This window comes from Palaemon carinicauda, chromosome 6 (genome assembly GCF_036898095.1).
Source record: "Palaemon carinicauda isolate YSFRI2023 chromosome 6, ASM3689809v2, whole genome shotgun sequence".
Lineage (NCBI taxonomy): Eukaryota > Metazoa > Arthropoda > Malacostraca > Decapoda > Palaemonidae > Palaemon > Palaemon carinicauda.
The window spans coordinates 8,184,972-8,209,471 of NC_090730.1; the positions used below are offsets into that span (position 1 = coordinate 8,184,972).

General features: G+C 39.7%; 1 protein-coding gene across 2 annotated transcripts in view; it reads right to left on the reverse strand.

The window, feature by feature from the left end:
- The window catches only part of Stam (signal transducing adaptor molecule), a 45,587-nt gene that overhangs the window by 11,374 nt on the left and 9,713 nt on the right, over window positions 1–24,500 (reverse strand). Inside the window, exons 2-9 of one of the 2 annotated variants that reach the window (XM_068374961.1) lie at window positions 23,441–23,601; window positions 22,467–22,580; window positions 10,822–10,959; window positions 10,075–10,393; window positions 9,812–9,928; window positions 9,063–9,266; window positions 8,353–8,471; window positions 7,846–7,968 (exon numbers count right to left, since the gene is read on the reverse strand). In XM_068374961.1, the coding sequence (XP_068231062.1) occupies window positions 7,846–7,968; window positions 8,353–8,471; window positions 9,063–9,266; window positions 9,812–9,928; window positions 10,075–10,393; window positions 10,822–10,959; window positions 22,467–22,580; window positions 23,441–23,601 (1,295 nt within the window). Of the gene's footprint in view, window positions 1–7,845; window positions 7,969–8,352; window positions 8,472–9,062; window positions 9,267–9,811; window positions 9,929–10,074; window positions 10,394–10,821; window positions 10,960–22,436; window positions 22,581–23,440; window positions 23,602–24,500 lie in introns of both variants that reach the window. The other variant, XM_068374960.1, reaches the window with a different exon arrangement.

Sequence of the window (24,500 nt, forward strand, 5' to 3'; positions counted from 1 at the left end):
TTTGCATTTGAGATATCAATTTATCAATTCCTTAGAAAGCGATTTGAGAAAATTGAAGTGTACATGACATCTTAGAATTAGCCATTTCCAACGACTTGGAACGAAGTTGTTTTTTTTTACCGTTTGAATATGTTATTTTCATTAGTAAAATAAATTTTTGAATATACTTACCCGATAATCATGTAGCTGTCAACTCCGTTGCCCGACAGAATTCTACGGAAGGGATACGCCAGCGATCGCTATACAAGAGGGGGGTGTACTCACAAGCGCCACCTGTGGCCAGGTACTGCAGTACTTCTTGTTGACACCACCTCAATTTTTCCTCGGTCCACTGGTTCTATGGGGAGGAAGGGTGGGTCAATTAAATCATGATTATCGGGTAAGTATATTCAAAAATTTATTTTACTAATGAAAATAACATTTTTCAATATTAAACTTACCCGATAATCATGTAGCTGATTCACACCCAGGGAGGTGGGTGAAAACCAGTGTACATGTATATCAAGAAGCTAAGTATCCCGTATTTCATATTATCAGTTATTCAAAATAACAATGAAATTACAAGTACCTGGTAAGGAAGTCGACTTGAGCCATTACTCTGCCTTAAATAAGTTCGTCTTCCTTACTGAGCGCAGCGTTCCTCTTAGGAGGCTGAACAACTCTAAGGTGCTGAAGTATCAAGGGCTGCAACCCATACTAAAGGACCTCATCACAACCTTTAACCTCGGCGCTTCTCAAGAAAGAATTGACCACCCGCCAAATCAGCAAGGATGTGGAAGGCTTCTTAGCCGACCGTACAACCCATAAAAAGTATTCAAGAGAAAGGTTAAAAGGTTATGGGATTATGGGAATGTAGTGGCTGAGCCCTCGCCTACTACTGCATTCGTTGCTACGAATGGTCCCAGGGTGTAGCAGTACTCGTAAAGAGACTGGACATCTTTGAGATAGAATGATGCGAACACTGACTTGCTTCTCCAATAGGTTGCATCCATAACACTCTGCAGAGAATGGTTCTGTTTGAAGGCCACTGAAGTAGCCACAGCTCCCACTTCATGTGTCCTTACTTTCAGCAAAGCAGGGTCTTCTTCCTTCAGATGAGAATGTGCTTCCCTAATCAGAAGCCTGAATAGTAAGAAACTGAGTTCTTAGAACTTGGGAAAGAAGGTTTCTTGATAGCACACCATAAGGCTTCTGATTGTCCTCGTAAAGGTTAAGACCTTTTTAGATAGTACCTAAGAGCTCTAACTGGGCAAAGTACTCTCTCCAGTTCATTCCCCACCAAGTTGGACAGGCTTGGGATCTCGAACGACTTAGGCCAAGGACGTGAAGGAAGCTCGTTTAGCAAAAACCGAGCTGCAAGGAACATGTAGCCGTTTCAGATGTGAAAACAATGATCCTGCTGAAGGCGTGGATCTCACTTACTCTTTTAGCTGTTGTCAAGCACACGAGGAAAAGAGTTTTTAATGTGAGGTCCTAAAAAGAGGCTGATTGGAGAGGTTCAAATCTTGATGACATAAGGAACCTTAGGACCACGTCTAGATTCCAGCCTGGAGTGGACAACCGACGTTCCTTTGAGGTCTCAAAAGACCTAGGGAGGTCCTGTAGATCTTTGTTGGTGGAAAGATCCAAGCCTCTGTGGCGGAAAACCGCTGCCAACATACTTCTGTAACCCTTGATCGTAGGAGCTGAAAGGGATCTTACTTTCCTTAGATGTAACAGGAAGTCAGCAATCTGGGTTACAGTGGTACTGGTTGAGGAAACTGCATTGGTCTTGTACCAGCTACGGAAGACTTCCCCTTGAGACTGATAGATTCTGAGAGTGGATGTTCTCCTTGCTCTGGCAAACGCTCTGGCTGCCTCCTTTGAAAAGCCCCTAGCTCTTGAGAGTCTTTCGAAAGTCTGAAGGCAGTCAGACGAAGAGCGTGGAGGTTTGGGTGTACCTTCTTTACGTGAGGTTGACGTAGAAGGTTTACTCCTAGAGGAAGAGTCCTGGGAATGTCGACCAGCCATTACAGTACCTCTATGAACCATTCTCTCGCGGGCCAGAGCGGAGCCAATCCACGTCAGCCGTGTCCCTTTGCGAGAGGAGAACTTCTGAAGTACCCTGTTGACAATCTTGAACGGCGGGAATGCATACAGGTCGAGATGGGACCAATCCAGCAGAAAAGCATCCACGTGAACTGCTGCTGGGTCTGGAATCGGAGAACAATACAACAGGAGTCTCTAGGTTATCGAGGTAGCGAACAGATCTATGGTTGGCTGACCCCACAGGGCCCAAAGTCTGCTGCAAACACTCTTGTGAAGGGTCCACTCTGTGGGGATGACCTGACCCTTCCGGCTGAGGCGATCTGCCATGACATTCATACCGCCCTGAATGAACCTCGTTACCAGCGTGAGCTTTCGATCTTTTGACCAGATGAGGAGGTCCCTTGCGATCTAGAACAACTTCCACGAAAGAGTCCCTCCCTGATTGAAGATGTAAGCCAGGGCTGTGGTGTTGTCAGAGTCCACCTCCACCACCTTGTTAAGCTGGAGGGACTTGAAGTTTATCAAGGCCAGAAGAACCGCCAACAACTCCTTGCAATTGATGTGAAGTGTCCTTTGCTCCTGATTCCATGTTCCCGAGCATTCCTGTCCGTCCAAAGTCGCACCCCAGCCCGTGTCTGATGCGTCCGAGAGGAGACGGCGGTCGGGTTTCTGAACAGCCAAATGTAGACTTCCTTGAGAAGAAAGCTGTTCTTACACCACGCGAGAGAAGACCTCCTCTCTTCGGAAACAGGAACTGAGACCGTCTCTAGCGTCATGTCCTTTATCCAGTGAGCAGCTAGATGATACTGAAGGGGGGGGAGGTGGAGTCTCCCTAACACGATGAACAGGGCCAGCGATGAAAGTGTCCCTGTTAGACTCATCCACTACCTGACTGAGCATCGGTTCCTTCTCAGCATGCTCTGGATGCATTCTAGGGCTTGGAAGATCCTTGGGGCCGACGGAAAAGCCCGAAAAGCTCGACTCTGAAGATCCATACCCAGGTAGACAATGGTCTGGGATGGGACGAGCTGAGACTCCTCAAAATTGACCAGGAGGCCCAGTTCCTTGGTCAGATCCATAGTCCATCTGAGAATCTCCAGACAGCGACGACTTGTGGGAGCTCTTAAAAGCCAGTCGTCTGACGGAGCCGGACACAAGATCATGGTACTGCTGCACAGTCTGTGAACTGTCAACCATGGGGAAGCGAGGAAGTACAGTGACAACCCGAAGCTGTCTAGACTGTCTGGGTCGTATAGACAACTTCTTATCGGGTTGCTGAGGTTGCCGCACTGCGTCACAACAAGTCACTTCTGCTGGTTGTTGAACGTCTTCCCAGTGACACACTGACTCCGTAAACAAAAAATCCTCTAACAAGGACTAAGCTTGGACTGCATGTCTTGCAACACAGCTCAAGGTCTATGGGAGCAGGTGTGGTAACAGACGGGGTTAGCGACTGAAGTGGAACCATTACCTTCCCTGGAAGCATGTTATGCTTAAATAAAAGTCCATAGGAGGCTACGCAGCTAAAGGCTCCTCTCCAAATGACAGAGTCCTCAAGGGAATATCAGAAGGAGGGAGAAAAGCACTTTCTCATCTACAGGGACCATATCCGAGAAAAGCTAAGTTCTCTCAGTGAGGGTTTCACTGGTGCAAAAGCAGCAGACTAGAAGGCAACGTTATGAAACTGCTTGACAGTCTAGTGAGTTGGCAACAACCAAAGATGTGTGACTGAGAAGCATGCGGTAAGGTATGCAGAGCATGCTGTATGTAGAGCATGCTGTATGCAGAGCATGCTGTATGTAGAGCATGCTGTAAGAGAAGCAGAGCATGTTGCATGGCGTGTAACATTTCTCAGAAATTCCATGACCAGTGCTAGATTGAGTAATATCGCATTACTGTCCATTGAAAGTGCACGTGCCGAGGGAATTGATTTAGACTGTTTTGTTGATGACTTTGATAGCCGGCATGATAATCGTAGAATTAAGCTGCACTAAATATACGATCTATAATCTACTTCACCTCAGGACAGGGAAACTCGCCCTGTTGGCAACACTGCATTACTTCATGCATGCTTGCATGGGGTTTTAATATCAACATAATATTTACATTACATTCATAACTCATGATTCATTTTTGTTTTGAAGATATTTTGCCATATTTGCGATTTGTTAAAAATATATTGCAAGGAATACATATATATTTTTTTATTTAAGTAATACGAATAACCTCCATTATCATAATGTTTGTGTAGGCATACATGTATATGATTACAAATGCAAGTTATGAAAGTAATGAGGTGTTATTATTGTCATTTGTTATTTCAAAGTTGAATGGGAAGAGGCTCAAGTTGAGGAGAAAGTGGCAGATGCATGCGTTGAGGTGGCTGACTCATAGCATGAGGTTCCTGCCTCAAGAGTTGCGCTTGCCTCAAGGGTTGAGGTGGCTGCGCAGAGAGAGGCTCTTGACTCACGAGTTGAGGTTCTTGAGGTGTGAGCTGCGAGAGTTGAGGTAGCGGCTGCGCAGAACGCAGTTCCTGTCTCACGAGTTGAGGTTCCTGAGGAGCTAGCCTCAAGAGTTGAGGCTCTCGCCTTGAGGAAAGTTGAGGTAGCAGCTGCGAGAGCTGAGGTGGCTGCCTCAAGGATGGTAGAGGTTGTCGTACCTCAAAAGGTTGTAGCCTCAAAGATGGTCTAACTGCAAGAAAATCTTGCCTCAAGGCATAAGACTCCTGCTCCCATTGTTGAGGTTGCCTTAAGGAAGGTTAAGGTTGCTGCACAACGCTGGTAACTGGCAACTCCGAACGCGGTAAGGTAGCTTGAGGAACCTCAACTTCGTACGCCTGGCAGACTGGACTGCGGTGAGGCGGAGCGCTCGCAGGAGGAGGTGTAACCTTCTCAGCCTGAAACTCACGCATTAAGACCGCAAGCTGCGACTGCATGGACTGCAGCAAAGTCATCTTGGGATCAACAGACGATAAGGTCTGTTGAGGCAAAGCCTTAACAGAAGATGAGGTCTGTTGAGGCATCGCCTTACCTCTCTTAGGAGGTGTGCAGTCACCTGATGACTGCGGAGAGTCAGAGCTAACCCAATGACTGCATCCGGGTTGTTGAACTCTAGAGGTCTGGACTTTACGTTTAAGAGGTCTTGAGACCTGAGTCCAGCGTTTTCTCCCCGAAATTTCTTCTGCAGACGAGCAAAATAAGGGCTCAATCGTCTGCGGGTGGGAGTGACGGTCTCTGTAAGACACGCCCGCAACCACCGAGGATACTTCTGTGCGCCGATCAAGGCCTGCCGAACCCTTTTGCCCTTCGACATTGCTTCTCCCCTGGGCTTGGGAGCTTGCAAGAGGTCCCGGACTGGGAGGACGACTGGCACGCACAGAAGTACCCTCACGCACAACACTGACACACTTTGCGCTAATCACTTATCACTTTTGATTTTCTGTTTGCACTTATTTCACTGAACTCGAAACTTTAAGTGGTTTGTACCTGAAACACGCAATTCTATCCTTCCTTAAAAGTTAGTAATTGCGAAAACAGAATTACAATGTAACAGAAAAATCTAATGAAAGATAAATAATTCAGTGGCTGGAAAGACTAAACACTAGATCAAATAAACTACGTTTAAAATCTCTCACCGCATAAAGCTTGAGAACAAGAATAAAACTCTAGAAACGTTTACCTTCTTCCCCTAAAGAGACTAGGGAGAAGAGCAAAAACGATAACAACGTTACTCGCTTGAACGAAACGTTTATCCAGCTCTCTCTCCCTCCGTCTCTATCTCTCTCTCTCTCTCTCTCTCTCTTGACTTAGAACCTGAGAGAAGAGCCCAATCATATATATCGTTAAAACATATTATTGTTAAAGGAAAAAAACTGAAATATTTCCCAAATAAAAAGTTCCTTTATTAGAATTAAAACATTAAGCTAAGAAAGAATGAACAAAACGCTAGAAACGGTTACTCTTACTGCAACGTGACACCGTGAAAATTCTCTCTCTGTCGTAACGATAGAGCGCAAGTTGAACGTTCTGAACGTCAACAACTGCAGAGACAAAACAAAACGTTAGTTCAACTTTGAAAACAGTACGAGACTATCAAAGAAATTTTTTCAAAAACATTAAAATAGCATAATATGTTAACAGGTAAAACCGAAATGACGGGCTCAATGTTAATTAACTTCGGTACCAAGAAAAGACCGCCTACTATTAGGAAAGGTCGAATATAAACAAATATAAAAATTAATTTTAATAAGTTTATAATAAAAGGAAGTTAATCGAAGAGGCCTATAAAAGGCGGAGAGATAAAAAAATAAATCTATAACTTTGTTAAGCAAAATTAAGAAAGAGAGTCTATACTCTCTTAGACACCAACACTTCCGTCTAAGGGAAGGGTCGGCCATTTAAAGGTGAAAGAGAGTTCATACTCTCTTCGTCACCATAATTAATCAAATTAATTCCAAAAGCTAGCTAAGCTAATAATAAAACTTCCTGAATAGCGAAAGCTGAAATCTTAGAGCAATACTTCACCAAAACCGTGAACAAGACTCCAAAATTATAAGCGTATCCATGAACGTCTTGCCGGAAGCACGACAGAGGAAAAATTGAGGTGGTGTCAACAAGAAGTACTGCAGTACCTGGCCACAGGTGGCGCTTGTGAGTACACCCCCCTCTTGTATAGCGATCGCTGGCGTATCCCTTCCGTAGAATTCTGTCGGGCAACGGAGTTGACAGCTACATGATTATCGGGTAAGTTTAATATTGAAAATTCAATTTTATTATATACCGTAATTAAAAGAGAAACAGCGAGACTTTTACACTTCACAACAGTTATCTAAATCACAATACTGGCCCTGTCACAAAACACAAGGAGAATGAGTAACGATTCCCAAGAAAAAACTCCCTTGAACAATCTATGTAGTAATTGCTCTAAAAGCACTAAAAACCTAAATGACTGAACAATCTGTTGTTCAACCCGGCAGCAACATAAAGACTGAAGACTAAGGTAGCGAGACTTAACCAAGGCAATATTATTGCCATTAGCTGCTAAATTGTCTCATTACTTTATTAGAGGTCTAAGTCTATTGGAAGGAATGAAAAAATTACATTTTGTTTTCAGAGGTAAAAGTTGATGTAACCGAGCTTTGAAAAAGAAGCAATATGAACAACAGGTGCTTTTAGATATAAAATTTTTCATTATTAACATTTTATTAATTGCTATTCTGCAAAACCTTTTATTTGGCAAGATTTGACCACAAGATATCCTACATATAATAATAAATGTTTCAATTCCTTAATCATATTTCACTACACAAAGACAAGGTTGATATCCCCAGTCTCATGACAAGTTTTAATCTCGGGCACAAATCATCTAAGAGTAAACAAAAGTAAAGTACAGTACTGTATAAGCAATGGCTGTGAGAAATAAAAAAAAGGTTCAGAACATTAAATTTATGTTAAAAAGTCCCCCAAAAAGGTAAGAATGTAATCAGAAAACAATTTGTGCAGTAGTAGTGCTACTTAGTTCTCTTCCTCTTGTTTTATTTTAAGTTTTTATAGTTATATAGGATATATTTATTTTAATGTTAATTTTTGAAATATTTCATTTTCCTTTCTTCACTGGGAAAGGAAAACATATTATTATTATTGTTGGAGCCCCTGAGCTTATAGCATCCTGCTTTTCCAACTAGGGTTGTAGCTTCGCAAGTAATAATAATAATACTATGTTAATGTAATCATTCATTACCAAATAAACATACTTAGTAACACTAGTGTCATAGTTGAAGATACACACTATATTGGGATAAAATCAAATTTTTCTCACCTGTGGAGGTGGCATTCCAGGTGTTGGCGACTGGGAATAAACTGGCATCTGTGCTGGAGGACCAACTGGATTTTTAGGCATAGGATAATACCCGGCCATAGAAGGTGGCATGTCACGCATTAGCTGAAATTCAAATGCATTATCAATTTCATACAAAGGGGAAAACGTAAATGAAAACCACTGCAACAGTAAAGCATGAGACAAGTATTCTTGAGAAATTGAAATGTGAGAACGAAAACTACTCCAAAAAAAAAGTGCAAATTCTATTAATTTCACCCGATCATTAAAAGCTTAACTTGCTTGAGGGTACACTCGGGCACACTACTCTATCTTATTTCTCTATCGGCAAAACCTACGGAAAATTTCATGTTATCTCACTATTAGTCTTGCTTTCCAGAAAAAACTTAAATATTTACCATTTTATTTCTACAGTATTTCACATATCTTATGCACTGATAAGAATACTGTAACGTACTAAACTAAATAAATATGGTTAATTGAACGTACCTGATGATAAAGTCCTAATGCATCCACTAAATCCGTACTAATCCGCGCTAACTGTGCATGTTTGCGGTCAATTTGCTCCAGTTCAGCATCAATTGTAGGAGCCATGGCATTTACTTGTTCTAAAAGGCAAAATAACAGATTACTCTATCAATTTTACCACAACTTTACTTGGAATGAAGAAGAAGCCAGCTCAAGCGACAAAAAATTGGCAAGAAATTTATCAAAATACAGTATATAAAATGTATCCAATGTAAAGCAATGAAAATTATACAGCCATGTATATTCTAAAAGATGAAATTTATCATAAATTTCACAATAATTCCTGTCATCCTTGAGAATTGAACTCATCCTAAATTAACTTTTATATATTAAACTACCTCTCTTTATGAAGATGACAAAATGTAATTAAAGTTTTCATAATCAACAAAAAGAAAATTTCTAAAATAGAGCCAGAAATTTATTTCATACTACAAATGAGAAAAGCATGATATTTGGAAATAATTTGTATTTTTTCCTAATACAAACCTGTAGGTATTTATACCTACAGATTTGTTAGTACAGGAACAAATATTGTTCATAAGGAATTCTCTTGAGCAAAAAGATAAGCGTAGGAACAAGACTAAGCCATATATATTCACTGGACCTGCTGTATAGTATACTATGGACTAACAACCTGTTCATTTCGTAAGATACGAATAAAAACCACTAACCCTCAAGAATTGCCAGCTCTGGGGGATCAGGTCGCTCTCCAGTTGGGTCTGCTTCGTGCAGCACATGCAGAAGCCGATCAATCTTCTCTTCATCAATTTCACCCGTGATTTCGGCAGGGTCTATGGATGACTCGCTACCCGCGCCTTCAACTTCTGTGACCTCGACACATTCAGAAAATGATACTCTTTTGCCATTATCAGTTCCTGGAATTAAGAGGATATTAGACAGGCAAGAGCATGAAGACAATCTATTGAGAAAATATAGTACAGTAGTTTTGTCGGAAATAGATACTTCTAATGTAGATTTTCAAAATTCTATGTACTGTATATACAGTAATACTAAATAGCAAATAAAAAAATTGAACAGCTTTCTAGGCTCACTACTCTCTTCTTCAGATGAAATATAATTCTTCTGACTAAGAAGATATTAACCCTTGAAAGCTGAAACATTTTGCATTCAATAAATATTTAAAAAATCTAAGACCTTTATACTTCCGTCATTTGCTAGAAAGTGGTTGTTTTTGTTTACCGTTCTTATTTTAATCACCTACTGTCTTCATGTTCACACAAAATACAATAGTTGGACTTTTAAAATTACAATACAATATTTACATTTATATTTTCCCACTTTATATAAATCTAATAATATCCATTCTACAAGAAATTCCCCTAATCAGCATTAAAAGGAATAAGAATATATTACACAATAAAAAAGAAAGCTGCATTCCATGATGGAACATTGCCCTTACTTGGCTGTTCTGACTCAGAATTTATGTCAAGAGTAACAAAGTTTGCTGGGAAAAGGCCTTCTCCTCTATGGTTGGTCCCTTTCCACCAATTAGGGTCACTGCTGTCCTGAACAATAACTGAAAACATAAAAACATTATTGAATTTTAAATCACAAGGATAAAATTATGATGAAAAGTTTATAGTTGCTCAAATCATTCAAAACTAATAGCATTTACATCAATGACAAATTTATAATTAACGAGATTTGAATGCAATTCCACACCTAATTCTCCGGCCTTAAAAGTAAGTTCGTTGTCTTCAGCAGCTTCAAAATCATAGAGAGCCCTTGCTTTTTGAGGTTCCTTCGCCGGCGAAGAAACAGAGCTATTGCTAGTGACAGTTGCCTCCGAGTTCAAGGCAGCAGCAGCTGATGAATATAAACTAGTAGAAGATGGACGATTCGCTGAAGATGAATTGCCAGTAGTACTATTCCCACCAGATTCTTGTAGGGATAATTGAATAGCTCGCGCTATGTCATCTTCCTCTTGTTTATTATTGACTACATTGGGATCATTACTATACTTCGGAGTACTTTTTTTTGGCTGAAAAATAAAATGGAAAATTATTAACTAATGGAACAATGTGTACGCATACAGAAACTGTCTATATCTTATTTTCAAGGTTTAGTATGGTATATTGAGTTTGGGATAAGGAAATTGTTACACTACGAATTAACAGTTGGGAAAGGTTGGACAACAAGAATGATGGTAAAGTAGGCAGCTAAAAAAGGGAGATCTAAGAGCCAAAAGGATATTGCAAACAACCCTTTCAAGTGATGCCTGCAGTACCCTTAATGTACTAATACCCTAGGAGGTTTAATACCATGCCTTCCCAATTAATTATCTAAAGGAATTCCTTTAAATGGTTTCCATTATATGTGTAGCTGCTTCTATTTAATTTCTGGTTTACATTTATTTTCCAACAAGAACTTTTTAAATTTAGAGAGTTCATCTCTTTCAAATAAGCATACCGAATCAGACTGCACATTGAAGTCGTAACCTTCTTGCTTGAGCTTTGTGTATAATGCTGGGATGAGGCTTAATTGTGGATCGCCTTTGAATTCTCCTTCGACCCATTTCTTTAGGCTCTCTCTCAATCTCTCTGATACCTGTAAATTAACAAAAAGAATCTATGGAAAAAAAGGTATAAAAAATCCTAGCACAGTATTAATTTTCTTACAGTAGATACCTTAACAAAAAAAATTCAAGCAAATTTCTAGTTTTCTTTTCTTTGTATAGTAAATCAACATACAGTACCTACTAATTGACTCCTCACTATTTTAATAATCTTGTTCAATCGATAAGAAAATACATGTGGCATTGCTAAAGAACATACTTCAATATATCCATGGCTTCCACTATCTACTGATAAACAATTTACAGTAAGAAGATAATTAAAAACATCTCTTATACCAAAATTTAAAAATACTACTACTTCCTTTGTTTTGCTAAGAAGTTTTATACTGTATACTATGAATATAAAAGCTGCAGATATGAACATTGAAAGATAATCTAAGGAACTTTACATTTCTTAACACAACAGTATGAATCCCCATACATTAACAAGATAATTTTGGAAAATTATACTTCAGATATTTCAGAAAATAACGTATTATGTCACTATTTCCCGACTAGGCACATTGCCATTCACTAAATTGAACGAAAGTACAAAACTAATCCCACAGATTTTTTAAGTAAAATATATAACAATTTTTTTTAGTAATTTGTATTTTTACAAGGTACAAACAATAGTCCTTTACAATAGGGATAAGTTTACAGCAGCCCAGGAACAGCCAATAGATTGTTAACAAGGAAGTTGGTAGTGACAGTTGGTGCATGGAGGTAACATTTAACCACCCACCTATCAGAGAATAGTCACAATTTTCAAAAGACTTAGGACTAAGAGGGGTGATGAGACTGGAAGTATAACTTAAAGGACTACTATAGTTTGTATAGCAAGGAAAAAAAATACTGTACTTGCTCTGGCATTAAAAGAAAGCCAGTGCGAATACAGGTAAAAACTGTCCCACAAATAGGGAAATGACGTCAGTAGTTTTAAACCATGTACTTCAAGAGTTTCTTCTGTCAAGAAGATACTCCTAGACATATTCTGCTACTACTACTACCTTCTGAGAAGAGGTATCTGAAGAAGAGATGAGAAGGAAGAAGAAAGAACAAACTCAAGCTTCTCCCATTGCCAATAGTTCTTCCTAGCTACCATGAGTGGTTTAGTGGTTCCTGCTGATTTGGAGCAGGTACGCTATCTCTCAGTTTGCTGATACAAGTACATGGAAAAATCCCCAGATATTTGTTCTCTGCCTGGGCGTAAGATTAGACCCTTCAAACACGATCCTCATATTGTAACTGGAGTGAGGAGTATTCTCAATCTTGTTCTGGAAAGACTCTAGAGAGGTCATTCCAAGTGGCCCAAGCCTAAAACTCATGTGAATACTTGAAGAAAGAAATAGACACTTTCAGAATAACCGAAGGCCTACATACCCTACAAGACCCTAGAGTACCAAAAGTGGGAGGCCGAGTATGGAACAAAAGTTTCAACTGAATGTGGCCAGACAAGTACCAGTTCGACCAAGAGGAGTAGGGACTCGTTCTCCTTAGCTATGACGACTCATGAAACAGGTCGTACAAGACTTCCAGGTATCAAGCTGTGGCACGTATCTCCTCTTTAGAAAGTACCTAGCAATGGCACATATCTCCTCTTTCAGAGGTACTGAACAGTGGCACTTACTCCTCTTACAGAAGTGCTGAGTGGTGGAATGTATCACCTCTTTAGGAGGTACCGTAGTAATGTACCTTGGGAAAGAGACACAAAAGCAGTGCTACACCATCCAAGAGAAAGGTGGAGGCTAAAGCTCCTCTATCATCTGACCCATGTTATGATTGACCCAAGAGGTGATCAGCCATCAGCTCAGCATAATCGGCAATGATATGGGACCGAACGTCCACAACTTCAGCACGTAGGCCATTCGCCATTGGCACCAGTGATCATCCCCTTAGAGGATTGATCAGCCATTTGTATGGGTGATCCTGCAGCTGCACTGGACCCACAACCTAGTCCCCTGACCTGCACAGGACATGGTACAGATGGAAACCGTCTCCTCCACTCTAAACAGGAGAAATCACTCGAAGTCCAGCGGAATTTATTGCGATCGGACTTCTTTGACTTTTTATTCTGAGACGAATGGATCAAAATCAGAGTGAAAAAGGAAAATTAAGAAAAGTTTAACATGACAGTGTATCCTTACCCTGTATCACCTAGGAGTTAATCTTGGGTCCTGAAGGGCTTATCATCTCATACTGGTGCAAACATCAGTCACTGTTGTACCAGTCTCACCTTGCTGACCAACCCAGAAAGTACTGCTCCCCGAGTTAACTATGTAGCGGCTCAAAGGTGAACAGCAGTAGCTGTTACACCAAGCTCACGATTGCCAATTAACCCTACAGGTATTGGTTGTCATGTGATATCATTAACAACATGAAAGTAGCATGAACGGTGCCCATATAAACTTACCCTATTGTGTTGGATATCTGTCTGAGGTAGGACATTTCACTTGCAACTGATGAAAATAGCAGGATCTGTCACACCATGTTCATGATCGCTCATAGACCCAGAAGGTACAAGTCAATGCATGAGCTCCCTATTAGCACAAAGAGGTAGCTGGAAGAACACCACTATCAACCTACCATACTATGAGGGTGTTCAGTCTGAGTAGGGCTTCTCACTTACACCTGGTGCAAAAGCAGCAACTCATAACAGCAACACGCAGTCTGCTTGATTGATCCAGAAGTTGCATGTTACCAGGCGAATATGTATTGTCACTCCCTCCAAAAGAAGAAGAGCGATCATTATAATTCTCTAGGAACTTTTATCCAAAAGTCTTCCCATGCGACTATCTTCTTTGTCTCTTTTTCAGAAGTGTCCGATGAAGACAAAATATACTCTTATGTGACGAACAGGTGGGTGGGGCTTAGCCCTGTGCTACCTGTCATTACCAACTACCCTGTTACCGATCCAATGGGCATTCCAGTGTCACTGAAAATATATCCCTATTCAGTAGGATGAAAGCTTTGCATACGTGTATGAAGAAAGTAGGTTTGTTACTCTAGTGAAACTCCTTATTAGGTCATTTCAGTTCTGTCACAAAGCTAAATAAGCAGGAGAATTACAGTATACACTTTTATTGAAGATTATTTTCTAAAGTCTAACTTAAAGCTTTTCCCCCATATAACCTAAATACAATAGCACACCAAAATGCAATTGAGAAAATAAATCACTTACTCCATTTGCTGTATTAGGTTCACCTTCACTTTACAGAAAATTCAGTACACTACTGTAGGAATATCTAAACCACAATCATGTCCTTACGAAAAGTCAACACAGGAAAAAATTCTATGATCTATAAAAATTACTCTCAACATTATCATCTTTAACATCAATTTCTAATAGATAATGTAGTTGATAATTGCATAGCAACCAGATCACAAACTTCACCTGAATGGTAAATATCTAGAGCTAAAACTGAACTCCAAGGGACATCCAATATTTGTACTAAGCTCATCAAGAATTGAGTTCTTATTACACCATTGTTCACCTAAAAACCTCATTGTCATATGCTTTAGAAGAAGTTCTTCGCTGTATTCTTTATACATCCGAATTCCATGAATTTTATCTGATGCGAATACCGTATATACTCGTGTAATGTTCGACTTCGTGTAATGTTCGACCCCCCTATTTTGCCTTCAAAATCATGAATTCATCATATACCTCATGTAATGTTCGAGTCTTGATTTTGGCAGTAGGCTAGAGGTCTTTTATCTCCAGCATACCATAATTACCAACAAAGTAAGGGTTATGCCTAAGTGCAACAAACATATGTATAAAACAAATCGGAACACCTAAATACTAACATCTGTTTACAATAACAATTGAGTATTCAGCGTACATTTTCTAGCGAACACTTTAGTTGCAAACAGCAGATTATCATCACCGCCTAATAGCTTTCAAAAACAAGCAAACACTTAAAGTAGCAAACAAAATTAGTTCATTGTTTTGAGTAACAAATTACCATTACCGCTAATTGCAGGTAATTACGGTGATTATAATTAACCGTTATGCTAATCATTTTTTTTCCTCACAATATATATGAATAAGAATTTACTCATAACAAATAACGTTCAAGCCGTAAAAATGTTTGGAGTTACCGAAACTAGCGTTCGAACTTGGAGAAAAAAAAATGTGGATTCAATTAAGAAAAATTTTTGTGGTTTATTATTAATATCAATTAATATACAATACCAAGTAAAATAAAATGAGCCTTATTTTTTCATTAACCATATCACGTTATAACATACGCAACCCGACAGTTTGCTAGCTTCATACCTGCTGCGTTATGGTAAAGTCATTACTCCTAGCAATAAAAAACTATTTATGAAGGTTTAAGAAATAAAATCCATGCTAATAATATGTCTGGTGTTAAATGAACATGGTTAGTACTGTATATATAGGCCTAGCCTATGTTTACCTACCAGTAGGTAACCTTATATATGTGTAAGCATAGCCTACGATTACCTACCGGTAGGTAGCATAGCCTAGGGTAATTTTCGCGTAGGCCTAGCTTACGTTTACCTACCGGTAGGCCAGAAATTTTTGCTTTTTCAAATATATACAGTGAACCCTCGTTTATCGCGGTAGATAGGTTCCAGACGCGGGCGCGATAGGTGAAAATCCGCGAAGTAGTGACAGCATATTTACCTATTTATTTAACATGTATATTCGGACTTTTAAAACCTTCCCTTGTACGTAGTACTGTTAACAAACCACCCTTTAATGTACAGAACACTTAATGCATGTACTACAGCACCCTAAACTAAAACAGGCACAAATATTAAAGGCGATTTTATATGTGTTTCCTAAACACCTAAAAAGCACGATAAAAAATGGCAACCAATGTTTTGTTTACGTTCATCTCTGATCATAATGAAGAAACAAACTCATTTAGTGTACAGTACACATATATAGGTTAGTTTTTGCATCGATTATATTGATTATACAGTACTGTATGTTGATTTTTTTATTACCAATGTTTTAGTTTACGTATTTTTCTTAGGACTTCCAAATGAAATCTTTTTCTTTATGGCGCCGCCTGAAACGACGGCGTGTACGCTCAGTAAACAACCACGCTCAGAACAAACAAGGCATTTAACGCGCATGATGATAGTGATAAATAATGATACAGTACATACAGTATTTACAGTAAAAGCATTTACAAAATATGTTACCTTACAAATATAAATTATACAGTACTTGTACGTAGCAAAGCAGGAAAACAATTTGAGAGAGAGAGAGAGAGAGAGAGAGAGAGAGAGAGAGAGAGAGAGAGAGAGAGAGAGAGAGATTGTTTTACGTACGAATGTAAATTTTAAACAAAAAAAATATGATAGGTTACAACATGTACTTTTAAAACCTTCCCTTTAACTTAATGCATACAGTACGTACATTACTAAACTATAAAACAGGTTAAGGTAAAAAATAAAGATTGTTACTGTACTCACCACGAAAGAAGTTCAAGAAAAACTTGAATGACGATGGCGATGAATTTGCTGCACAGTAGAAATGATGATGATGAAGCTGATGATGTGTTCTACTGTGCAGTCAATGATAGTATTTTACGTCTCTTCAGACGGAGGTGCCTTTTCCTGGGACACCTCTTCAACTTCTTCAATTTCTTCCGAAGGCGTACTAGCAGGAGGAACTGGCTCTTTTTTGCGAGGCTGGAAGAACATTGTGATCGGAAGTTGTTGCCGCTGCTTCTTTTTTCGATCCAAGAGCATCCTGTAGGGAGTCATGATGTCATCGACCTTATTTGAGAATTGCATCGAGCGAACCATATCCTCGTCCCACTCTTGTAACATTTCTTTCGCCTCCTTCATATGGTTGCAGAACTTGGCAAGCCGTTCTAATGTTAAGCCCGTTTCTTCGACATTTTCTTGGGTCTCTTCCTGGGCACCCTCACTCTCTTCCTCACTTGCCGATTTCGTCAGGTCTTCGAGGTCTGCGTCAGTTAGGGGCTGGGAATGGCAGTCCAACAACTCGTCGACGTCTTCAGTCGTCATGTCGCCAAACCCGTCACCTCCAATTATGGCAGCCAACTGCACAGATTTCCGTATTGCAGAGTGTTGGATTTCCGACGGAGTAAATCCCTTGTCGTCGTAAACAATCTCGGGCCACAGCTTCTTCCAGCTCGCATTCACGGTTGCAGGTTTCATCTCTTGAAGTGCCTTTTGAATATTCTGCAGGCACGTGGCTATGGTGTACTGCCGCCAGTACGCCTTCAAGTTGAAATCTTCATCCTCGTCATCTTGGGCAGCATCCACACACGCAACGAGGTCCGCCAAGGTATTCTTCGTGTAGAGGGCCTTGAACGCCCTGATAACCCCCTGGTCCATCGGTTGAATTAATGACGTGGTGTTGGGTGGCAGGAACTCAACCTGAACGCCCTCACGTGACAGGTCAGTTGCGTGTCTACCAGCGTTATCCATAAGGAGAAGGATCTTGAATGGCAAGCCCTTCTCTAAGAGATATTCATGGACTTGCGGGATGAAACACTGGTGGAACCAGTTGGAGGTCAGCATCTTCGTAATCCATGCTTTTTGATTATGCATCCAGTACACGGGAAGGAGATTCTTATTTTTATTTTTCAAAGCGCGAGGATTTTTCGACTTATAAATAAGCCCCGGCTTTAACAAAAATCCAGCAGCATTGCCACACATCACGAGGGTAACGCGATCCTTGAATGCCTTAAAGCCAGAGGCTTTGGCTTCCTCTTTGAACAGGAAAGTTTGCGACGGCATTCTCTTCCAAAACAAGCCGGTTTCATCCATATTAAACACTTGTTCCGGCTTGTATCCACCTTCAGCGATAATGTTCTTGAAAGTCTGGTTCACGTAAGTTTCAGCAGCGGCAGTGTCAGCGGAAGCAGACTCCCCATGCAGGGAAACGCTTTTCAGGGCGAAGCGTTTCTGAAACTACGCGAACCATCCTTTGCTGGCGGAAAAACGTTGTTTCTGACGCTGGGAATCAGTGGAGGTCCCTGGTTGAGGATCATCTGCATCATCATCTTCTTCAGCATGGTCGCCATCGTCGTCATGAGGTTCCTTTGCCGCAAAATTCTCATACAAGCTCAAAGCCTTTGTTCGGATGGTGTTCGTATCCAACGCTATGTTCTTCTTCCGACAGTCGGCAATCCACACAGCTAAAGCACCTTCCATGCGTACGATCGTTTTATTACGCGTTGTAACGACTCGCTTCGCTGATCTGCTAAAGGTGATTGCAGCAGTCTTTCTAATGTTCGCCTCGTCCTTCTTGATGTAGCGAACGGTGGATTCGTTGATGCCAAAATGGCGGCCGGCGGCCGCGTAACTTCTACCATCTTTTAACATGTCGAGAAGCGTAACCTTCTCAGCTATCGTCATCATCCTTCGGTGGCGTTTAGGCTCACTACCAGCCTTACTAGAAGCAGAACGCTTGGGAGGCATTGTAACCGAAAGTTCAACAAAAAGTTCAACTTAAAACAGTCGCACACAGCACAGATTAAACTTCACAAACTTAAGAACGTCTACTCAGCAATACGCGGAAAGAGAAAGTGAACGATGCAGCCCCGCGAGAACTTTGATGCTGCGGGTAGAAGATGCGGGCAAAACACCAATCACAGGCTAGATAACAAAACTTGAGTTTTGATTCGTCATCTATCAGCGCTTGAACCAATCACAACCCGTCTTATACAGTACTATGGTGCGTTGGTTACTCATAGAAGATGTCCCGCGCACACTGAACGTACGTAGATTAAGTACAATACCGTAATAATAATAAATAATGATAATAATACTGTACAGTAATAATAATAATAATAATGATTAATAATAATAACAATAATAATTTTATTAACAACAACAACAATAATAATAATAATAACGATAATAATAAAAATTTACGTACGCTATTTTACGCCTCTCTCTCTCTCTCTCTCTCTCTCTCTCTCTCTCTCTCTCTCTCTCTCGTACGCTTACAGTATTCGAATTGTGATTTTTGCAACAAAGAATATTATTGGATGCAGTACTGTACTACGTACGTATACATACAAAAGATTCATGGAAAAGAAGCACATCCATTACAGTACACACCATTCTAATATGGTATGACTGCATCTGATTTGCGTTTCATGTTCGATTTAATTTTACTACGTACTGAATTATCGTATGATCACATTCTCTTTTCGTGTTTTATTTCTTTCTGTGCTGAATTATATATCATATGTAATGCAATGAACAATCAGTAAGAGCAGATATTACTAATTTAATGGAATTACAGGTAACAAAATATCGTATTTGGTTGTCTTCAGATTTCGCGGTATTTTCGAATTTTCCGGAAAATCCGCGATATGTATATATATATATGGGTTATGGGAAAACCCCGCGAAGTGGTGAATCCGCGATGGTCGAACCGCGAAGTAGCGAGGGTTCACTGTATCTCGTGTATTATTCGACCCTTACTTTTTTAACTGAAAAATATGCCTTCAAAAATCGAACATTACACGAGTATATATGGTACATGCATATACATGCATACTTGTCACTCAAAGAGTCGTCCCTATGGGACTAAGCAGTAAATTTCATACAAGGCTATGAGTTTTGGTCGCACTACTTACTTTCCACAGTCCTTCATGCAGAAACAAACTAATACTACAAAGGGAACTCCACTAATAGCAGTCCACTTCACAAAATACAATTCTACAATATTATCCACAAAGAAAATATAACAGGATAGTCAAAGTCGGCTTAATATACAGCAGTTAACAGATACTATATAAGGGAAAAATTTGATGCATTTTTGTATATTCTAAATAATAAAATACATTTGTTTACCTGGTAAGAAATGCAGGTCCAGCTTTCGGCTTTTTAAACTATTTAAATTTTATGTAAAATTGCCTAGTGCCATTTGATAATAACTAAAGTTCATAGAAATCTGGGGTACAATTAAAAAAAAACATCAAAAATTTTAAAAAGGTAATTTATATTCTTCATAACTATACAGACCCGAGTCCTTTAATACAAATATGACTTCAGCAAAGCTAGAACGGCCATTTAAACTTTTGAAAGAAGTAGTTTTACGGTATTTACTGGCAGGCGGAGGGTAAGCACTGCCCACTCACCAAGTAGAGCAACCTTAACCTAGGACTTGATTGGTGGTTGAGCCAAGCAATGTAACTTTAAAATAGGAGACTCCTATCAACCTCCTAACTCCCTGAGCATGAATATGTCTCTGGTGTTAGGCTAGGTCCCCAATAGGTGCTAGACAGTCATGGAATAACTTATATCCAAAAGAATATGTGGTCTAAATGTATGGTCATTATGAGAAATGGGTTTGCATACATCAAGTTTATGCTCCCCATCATCAAGGAGGATGAGAGATATATTGCAATACTGAATGTTTCTGTAAAGAAAAGTTGTTCGATTGTGCAGCCCACCTGCATCTAGCATCGATTCCAACACATTATGGAATGACTGCTGCACCCATAGCAGGGGTTAGAAAAATAGAGGAGAAAAGCCAGACATTTTTACCTATCCTCCTAGGTTTATGTTACAACAGATAATATATACAAGTTGCTTCATCACGTGAGGGAGCTAGGTCACAACACAACTTGTCGAGTACCTATTGCAGGACCATGGATAAGGTTACCCAGGGAAATATGGGTAAACTTTCATAAATAGTGGACAGTGGAAATTGTCCGTCAGAAGACTCCTGCCTTTAGGACTAGTGCCACTGATAGGTTCTTCCTAAAGTTTAGGGAAAATTTGGTATTCCTGACTGTCTGCCCGAACTGGGATGAGATGATCTGGAGCAGCACATCTGATATGCATGAGTCAGAAGATGCTATGTTCCAGGATATCTTCTTTACCCTTTTGATGAGGGAAAGTCTCTATGGTGTTCAGCTAGGGGATCTGAGTTCTCTAATAAGTGTTTTCGTGTCTTCACAGGACAGAGGAGCGAATTATCCTGAACCCTGCATGCAAAGGATGAGGAATGACTTGAATTTGGAGTTGTGCAGGGCCAAATTCTGGAGCTTGGTCATGAACTCTGGATCAAGGGAGAGAAGACCTTCCTCCAATTGAGAATGGCTCGTGATATGCAAAATGTCACGCGGTACGCCTATTCAAAACACGGAGATTAAGGCTCATGTGTAATCTCAGGGTCAGGTCTTAACTGATGTTTACTCTAGGGCTTAAACCGAGTCCATTTGAGACATGAAGACTGGAGCAACATCCCAAAAGGGAGTTAATTTCTGGAGAGGAAAGAGCATTTGGAGCTACTCCAGAGCCTAGGCTGATCCTCCGAAGGAGAAGGGTCCAAGTTCTTCAGTATAAGATCTGACAACAGGCCGAGTGACCGCTTTCTACCGCAGAAACTGAGAGGAGCTTCCTTGACGAAGGAAGATAAGGAGAACCATGATCAATTGCTGAGAGCCTGTGACCAGAGAAGTATCCCTTCTATGGTATCACTAACATAAGATGGGTAGTTCTACCGGTGCCTTGAAGAGAAGCATAGGCAAATCCAGAAAACACAAGGTATGTGGCGCTTAGGAGTCGAGAGGGTTATCCTGGCTCCAATGTCATTAGAAGACATTGCATATCTGAAAAACTCCAGGTTTGTAGGACTAGGAGATACCAGTAGTTCCCGATTGCATGTATACTGAACACGTTTGTCTCAACCATGTGATTTCATGTGATTTCTGATTGCAGTGTGACTGATCCTTTAGTGATCAATCCTAGAGAACAAATACAAGGAGACTAGTCTTGCAGGGAGAAAACACAGTCAGACCGTTCCTGTAAAAAAGAACATAAAGAGAAAGAAAACAAGGAGACTTCAGTGTCCATGAAGGCAAGATATTGTAGACCATATATGCAATGAGAATGATCCAAGGTTTCTGTTTCTCTTCACCAAGTATCATAGACTAATTAAAGCTGGAATGATGGAAGTGCCAAAAGTTCTGTGACCCGACAGTCTCTGACGGTGTCCGATCGTGCATGGAAGACCGATCAAGTAGTGGCAGGTCATACCGAGACCACTTGAGCAGTGAATGAGAGTGTAGAGACTGGTGATGACCTGGTACGGAGACCTTGACTCTTTGTGCATGGAGACTGGGAGTGTGGAAATCATGTGTGGTGATCGTCCTCTAGCAAATCTGTTCGCAACAGTTGTCTTCGACGTCATCATTAGTTCAAAATGAAAGAAAACCAAATTTTAAAACAGCCAGATTAAGACGCAGCAGAGTGTGTATGTACCGAACTGCGGCCAAAATCAAAGCAAAGATTGATCTACCTGGCGAGTGGACAGGGCATAGCCTCCACCCACCAGCAACTACAACTATCTCATTAAAAGTTTGAGCAGCCATTGCAGCTTCACTGAAGGACTTCTATTAAAGGACAATGGTTTGTATTTGTGTGGGAGCAAAGATAAATTCAAATACTGTACAATAAAAGACACAATTTTGCAGTCTTCGAGATCACTTACTTTATGATTGCCGTCTTCAAAATCACTTACTTTATGATGAGTCCTTGTACTTGTCAAGTGCTTCCTCAATTCTTGTTCAAAGTCCCGACTAGCTACTTCCAGGAGGAATTTACGGCCACAATTATTGATGCACGCATCAAGAAGCTGCAAATTAAACAAATCACGTAATGTAATGAATGGATTCTTATCCAATTATATTTCAATATCAAAAGCTTTTTAAGCTTCAATAGTTTAATGGAAAAAAAACAAAACAGGGCATTACACAAGCCTAACTTGATTATGTAACCTACAATAAACAGCAAGATTCAAAATTCCACCTGCCTACTGGTGGCTGTAAAATTATGTAACATGATATTTTAATTATAAAATAAATTTTTGAATATATTCACCGGCTAAGTTAAATATTTAAAAAGTGAGTTTACAAACAGCAACAAGGGTAAACCCTAATTGCTCCATTACTTATTCAGTTGACATCTCTAAAACATAAACTGTAGACATTTATTTGTTCATACTATTGTTTTAGGTTGAAAACAATCAAGTATTATAAACAAGAAACATTACATAGAAATATTAAGGCAAGAGAATTTTATGTCTGTGAATTCATATACCTCTTGCCTCTAAGAGGAATTATACCCTTATAAAACATTTCTCTCCTTAACCTTTACTCACCTTCCATCTCTAGATAATTCTTAATTATTCTCATTTTTACCAAGTTTTATGAACAAAACTTCAAATACACTATTTGCTCCCACATTTGTAGGGTCTGTGATTTGGTTTTAGACAGCCATTGCCCGTCAACCTAGTTGTAGGTATTTTATACCATAAGCTGGTTAGGTAAGGCTAAAAAAGAAATGGGATGACACCAAACAGCATTAAATCCCGTTAACTAACTTTGATTTTGAAGACACTGAATTACAGGTATGTTTCAGTTTATATTGAAGTATTTCTTTTGACCTTACCTACTCATTCATGGTTTCTCAATTGGAATATGGACAATGACTTACTGTTATAGCCTGCAAAACAATTCTAGGGTTCTCTGACTGAAGTCGTCTAGCGATAGATTTGAGACAATCTCTAGGTCCTGTGGCACTATCCTTTACACGATCACATATGTCCATTATCTGGCCCCAGTCCTCACTCGTGTTCCTCTCGCTCGTTGCCCGTTCTGTAAAGCAAACCTTGTGATAAATACATCTAATATGACAAAAATATCCTTTAGAAAATGTTAGTATCGCATACAAACAAAAGCTATTAAAGAAATACTGATTCTGTAACGTAAAATATTGAACAGCTCAACATATACTGTACTGTATACTGTACTTGAAACCTACCAAAAGTGAGAAATATGACAAATTCTTAAATTAACTTAACCCTTTTACCCCCAGGCTATTTGGAAATTTCCAACCCTTAACCCCCAAGGGGTTGTTTTTTTCCCAACACATTTTGCAGTATATTTTTTTTTTAATTGCTCTAACAGCCTTAATTTTTGTCTTAGAGAGGTCAGGTTGGTCTCTTACTCTTGGAAAATGCCTGAATTTTCTCAAAAAATTATCAAAAATATAAAAAAAAAAAATTTATAGCTTTTTTTGCAAGGACTTACCGGTACGTCCATGGGGGTAAAGGGATGGCTTTTGTGAAACGTACCAGTACGTCCTTTGGGGGTAAAAGGGTTAAATTTTGCCAGCTCACAGCTACTCACTTTGATTACAGTAAGGAATTACTTGGAGGTTGGTGTAAGAATACAGCATGTCATTTGTTCCTCCATAAATACACACCATCGTTCTTTACTATAGGAGGCTCATTTTTAGGTTTGCAAAGTCCTCCTTCCAAGTAGATGGAACTACCCAGGAACTCAAGACTCTTGCATATAGAACTCCATAAGTTCAAACTTGCAGCAAATGTTTTCAAGTTGAGCAGGCTGACATAAGTCTTTTTAAAGTGTATACTGTATATGAAAGATCTGTTTAAATGTTGTTACTTTTCTTAAAATATCTTATGTCAATTGATCATTACTTCTCATATAGTTTAATTATTTCCTCATTTCTTTTCCTTACAGGGCTATTT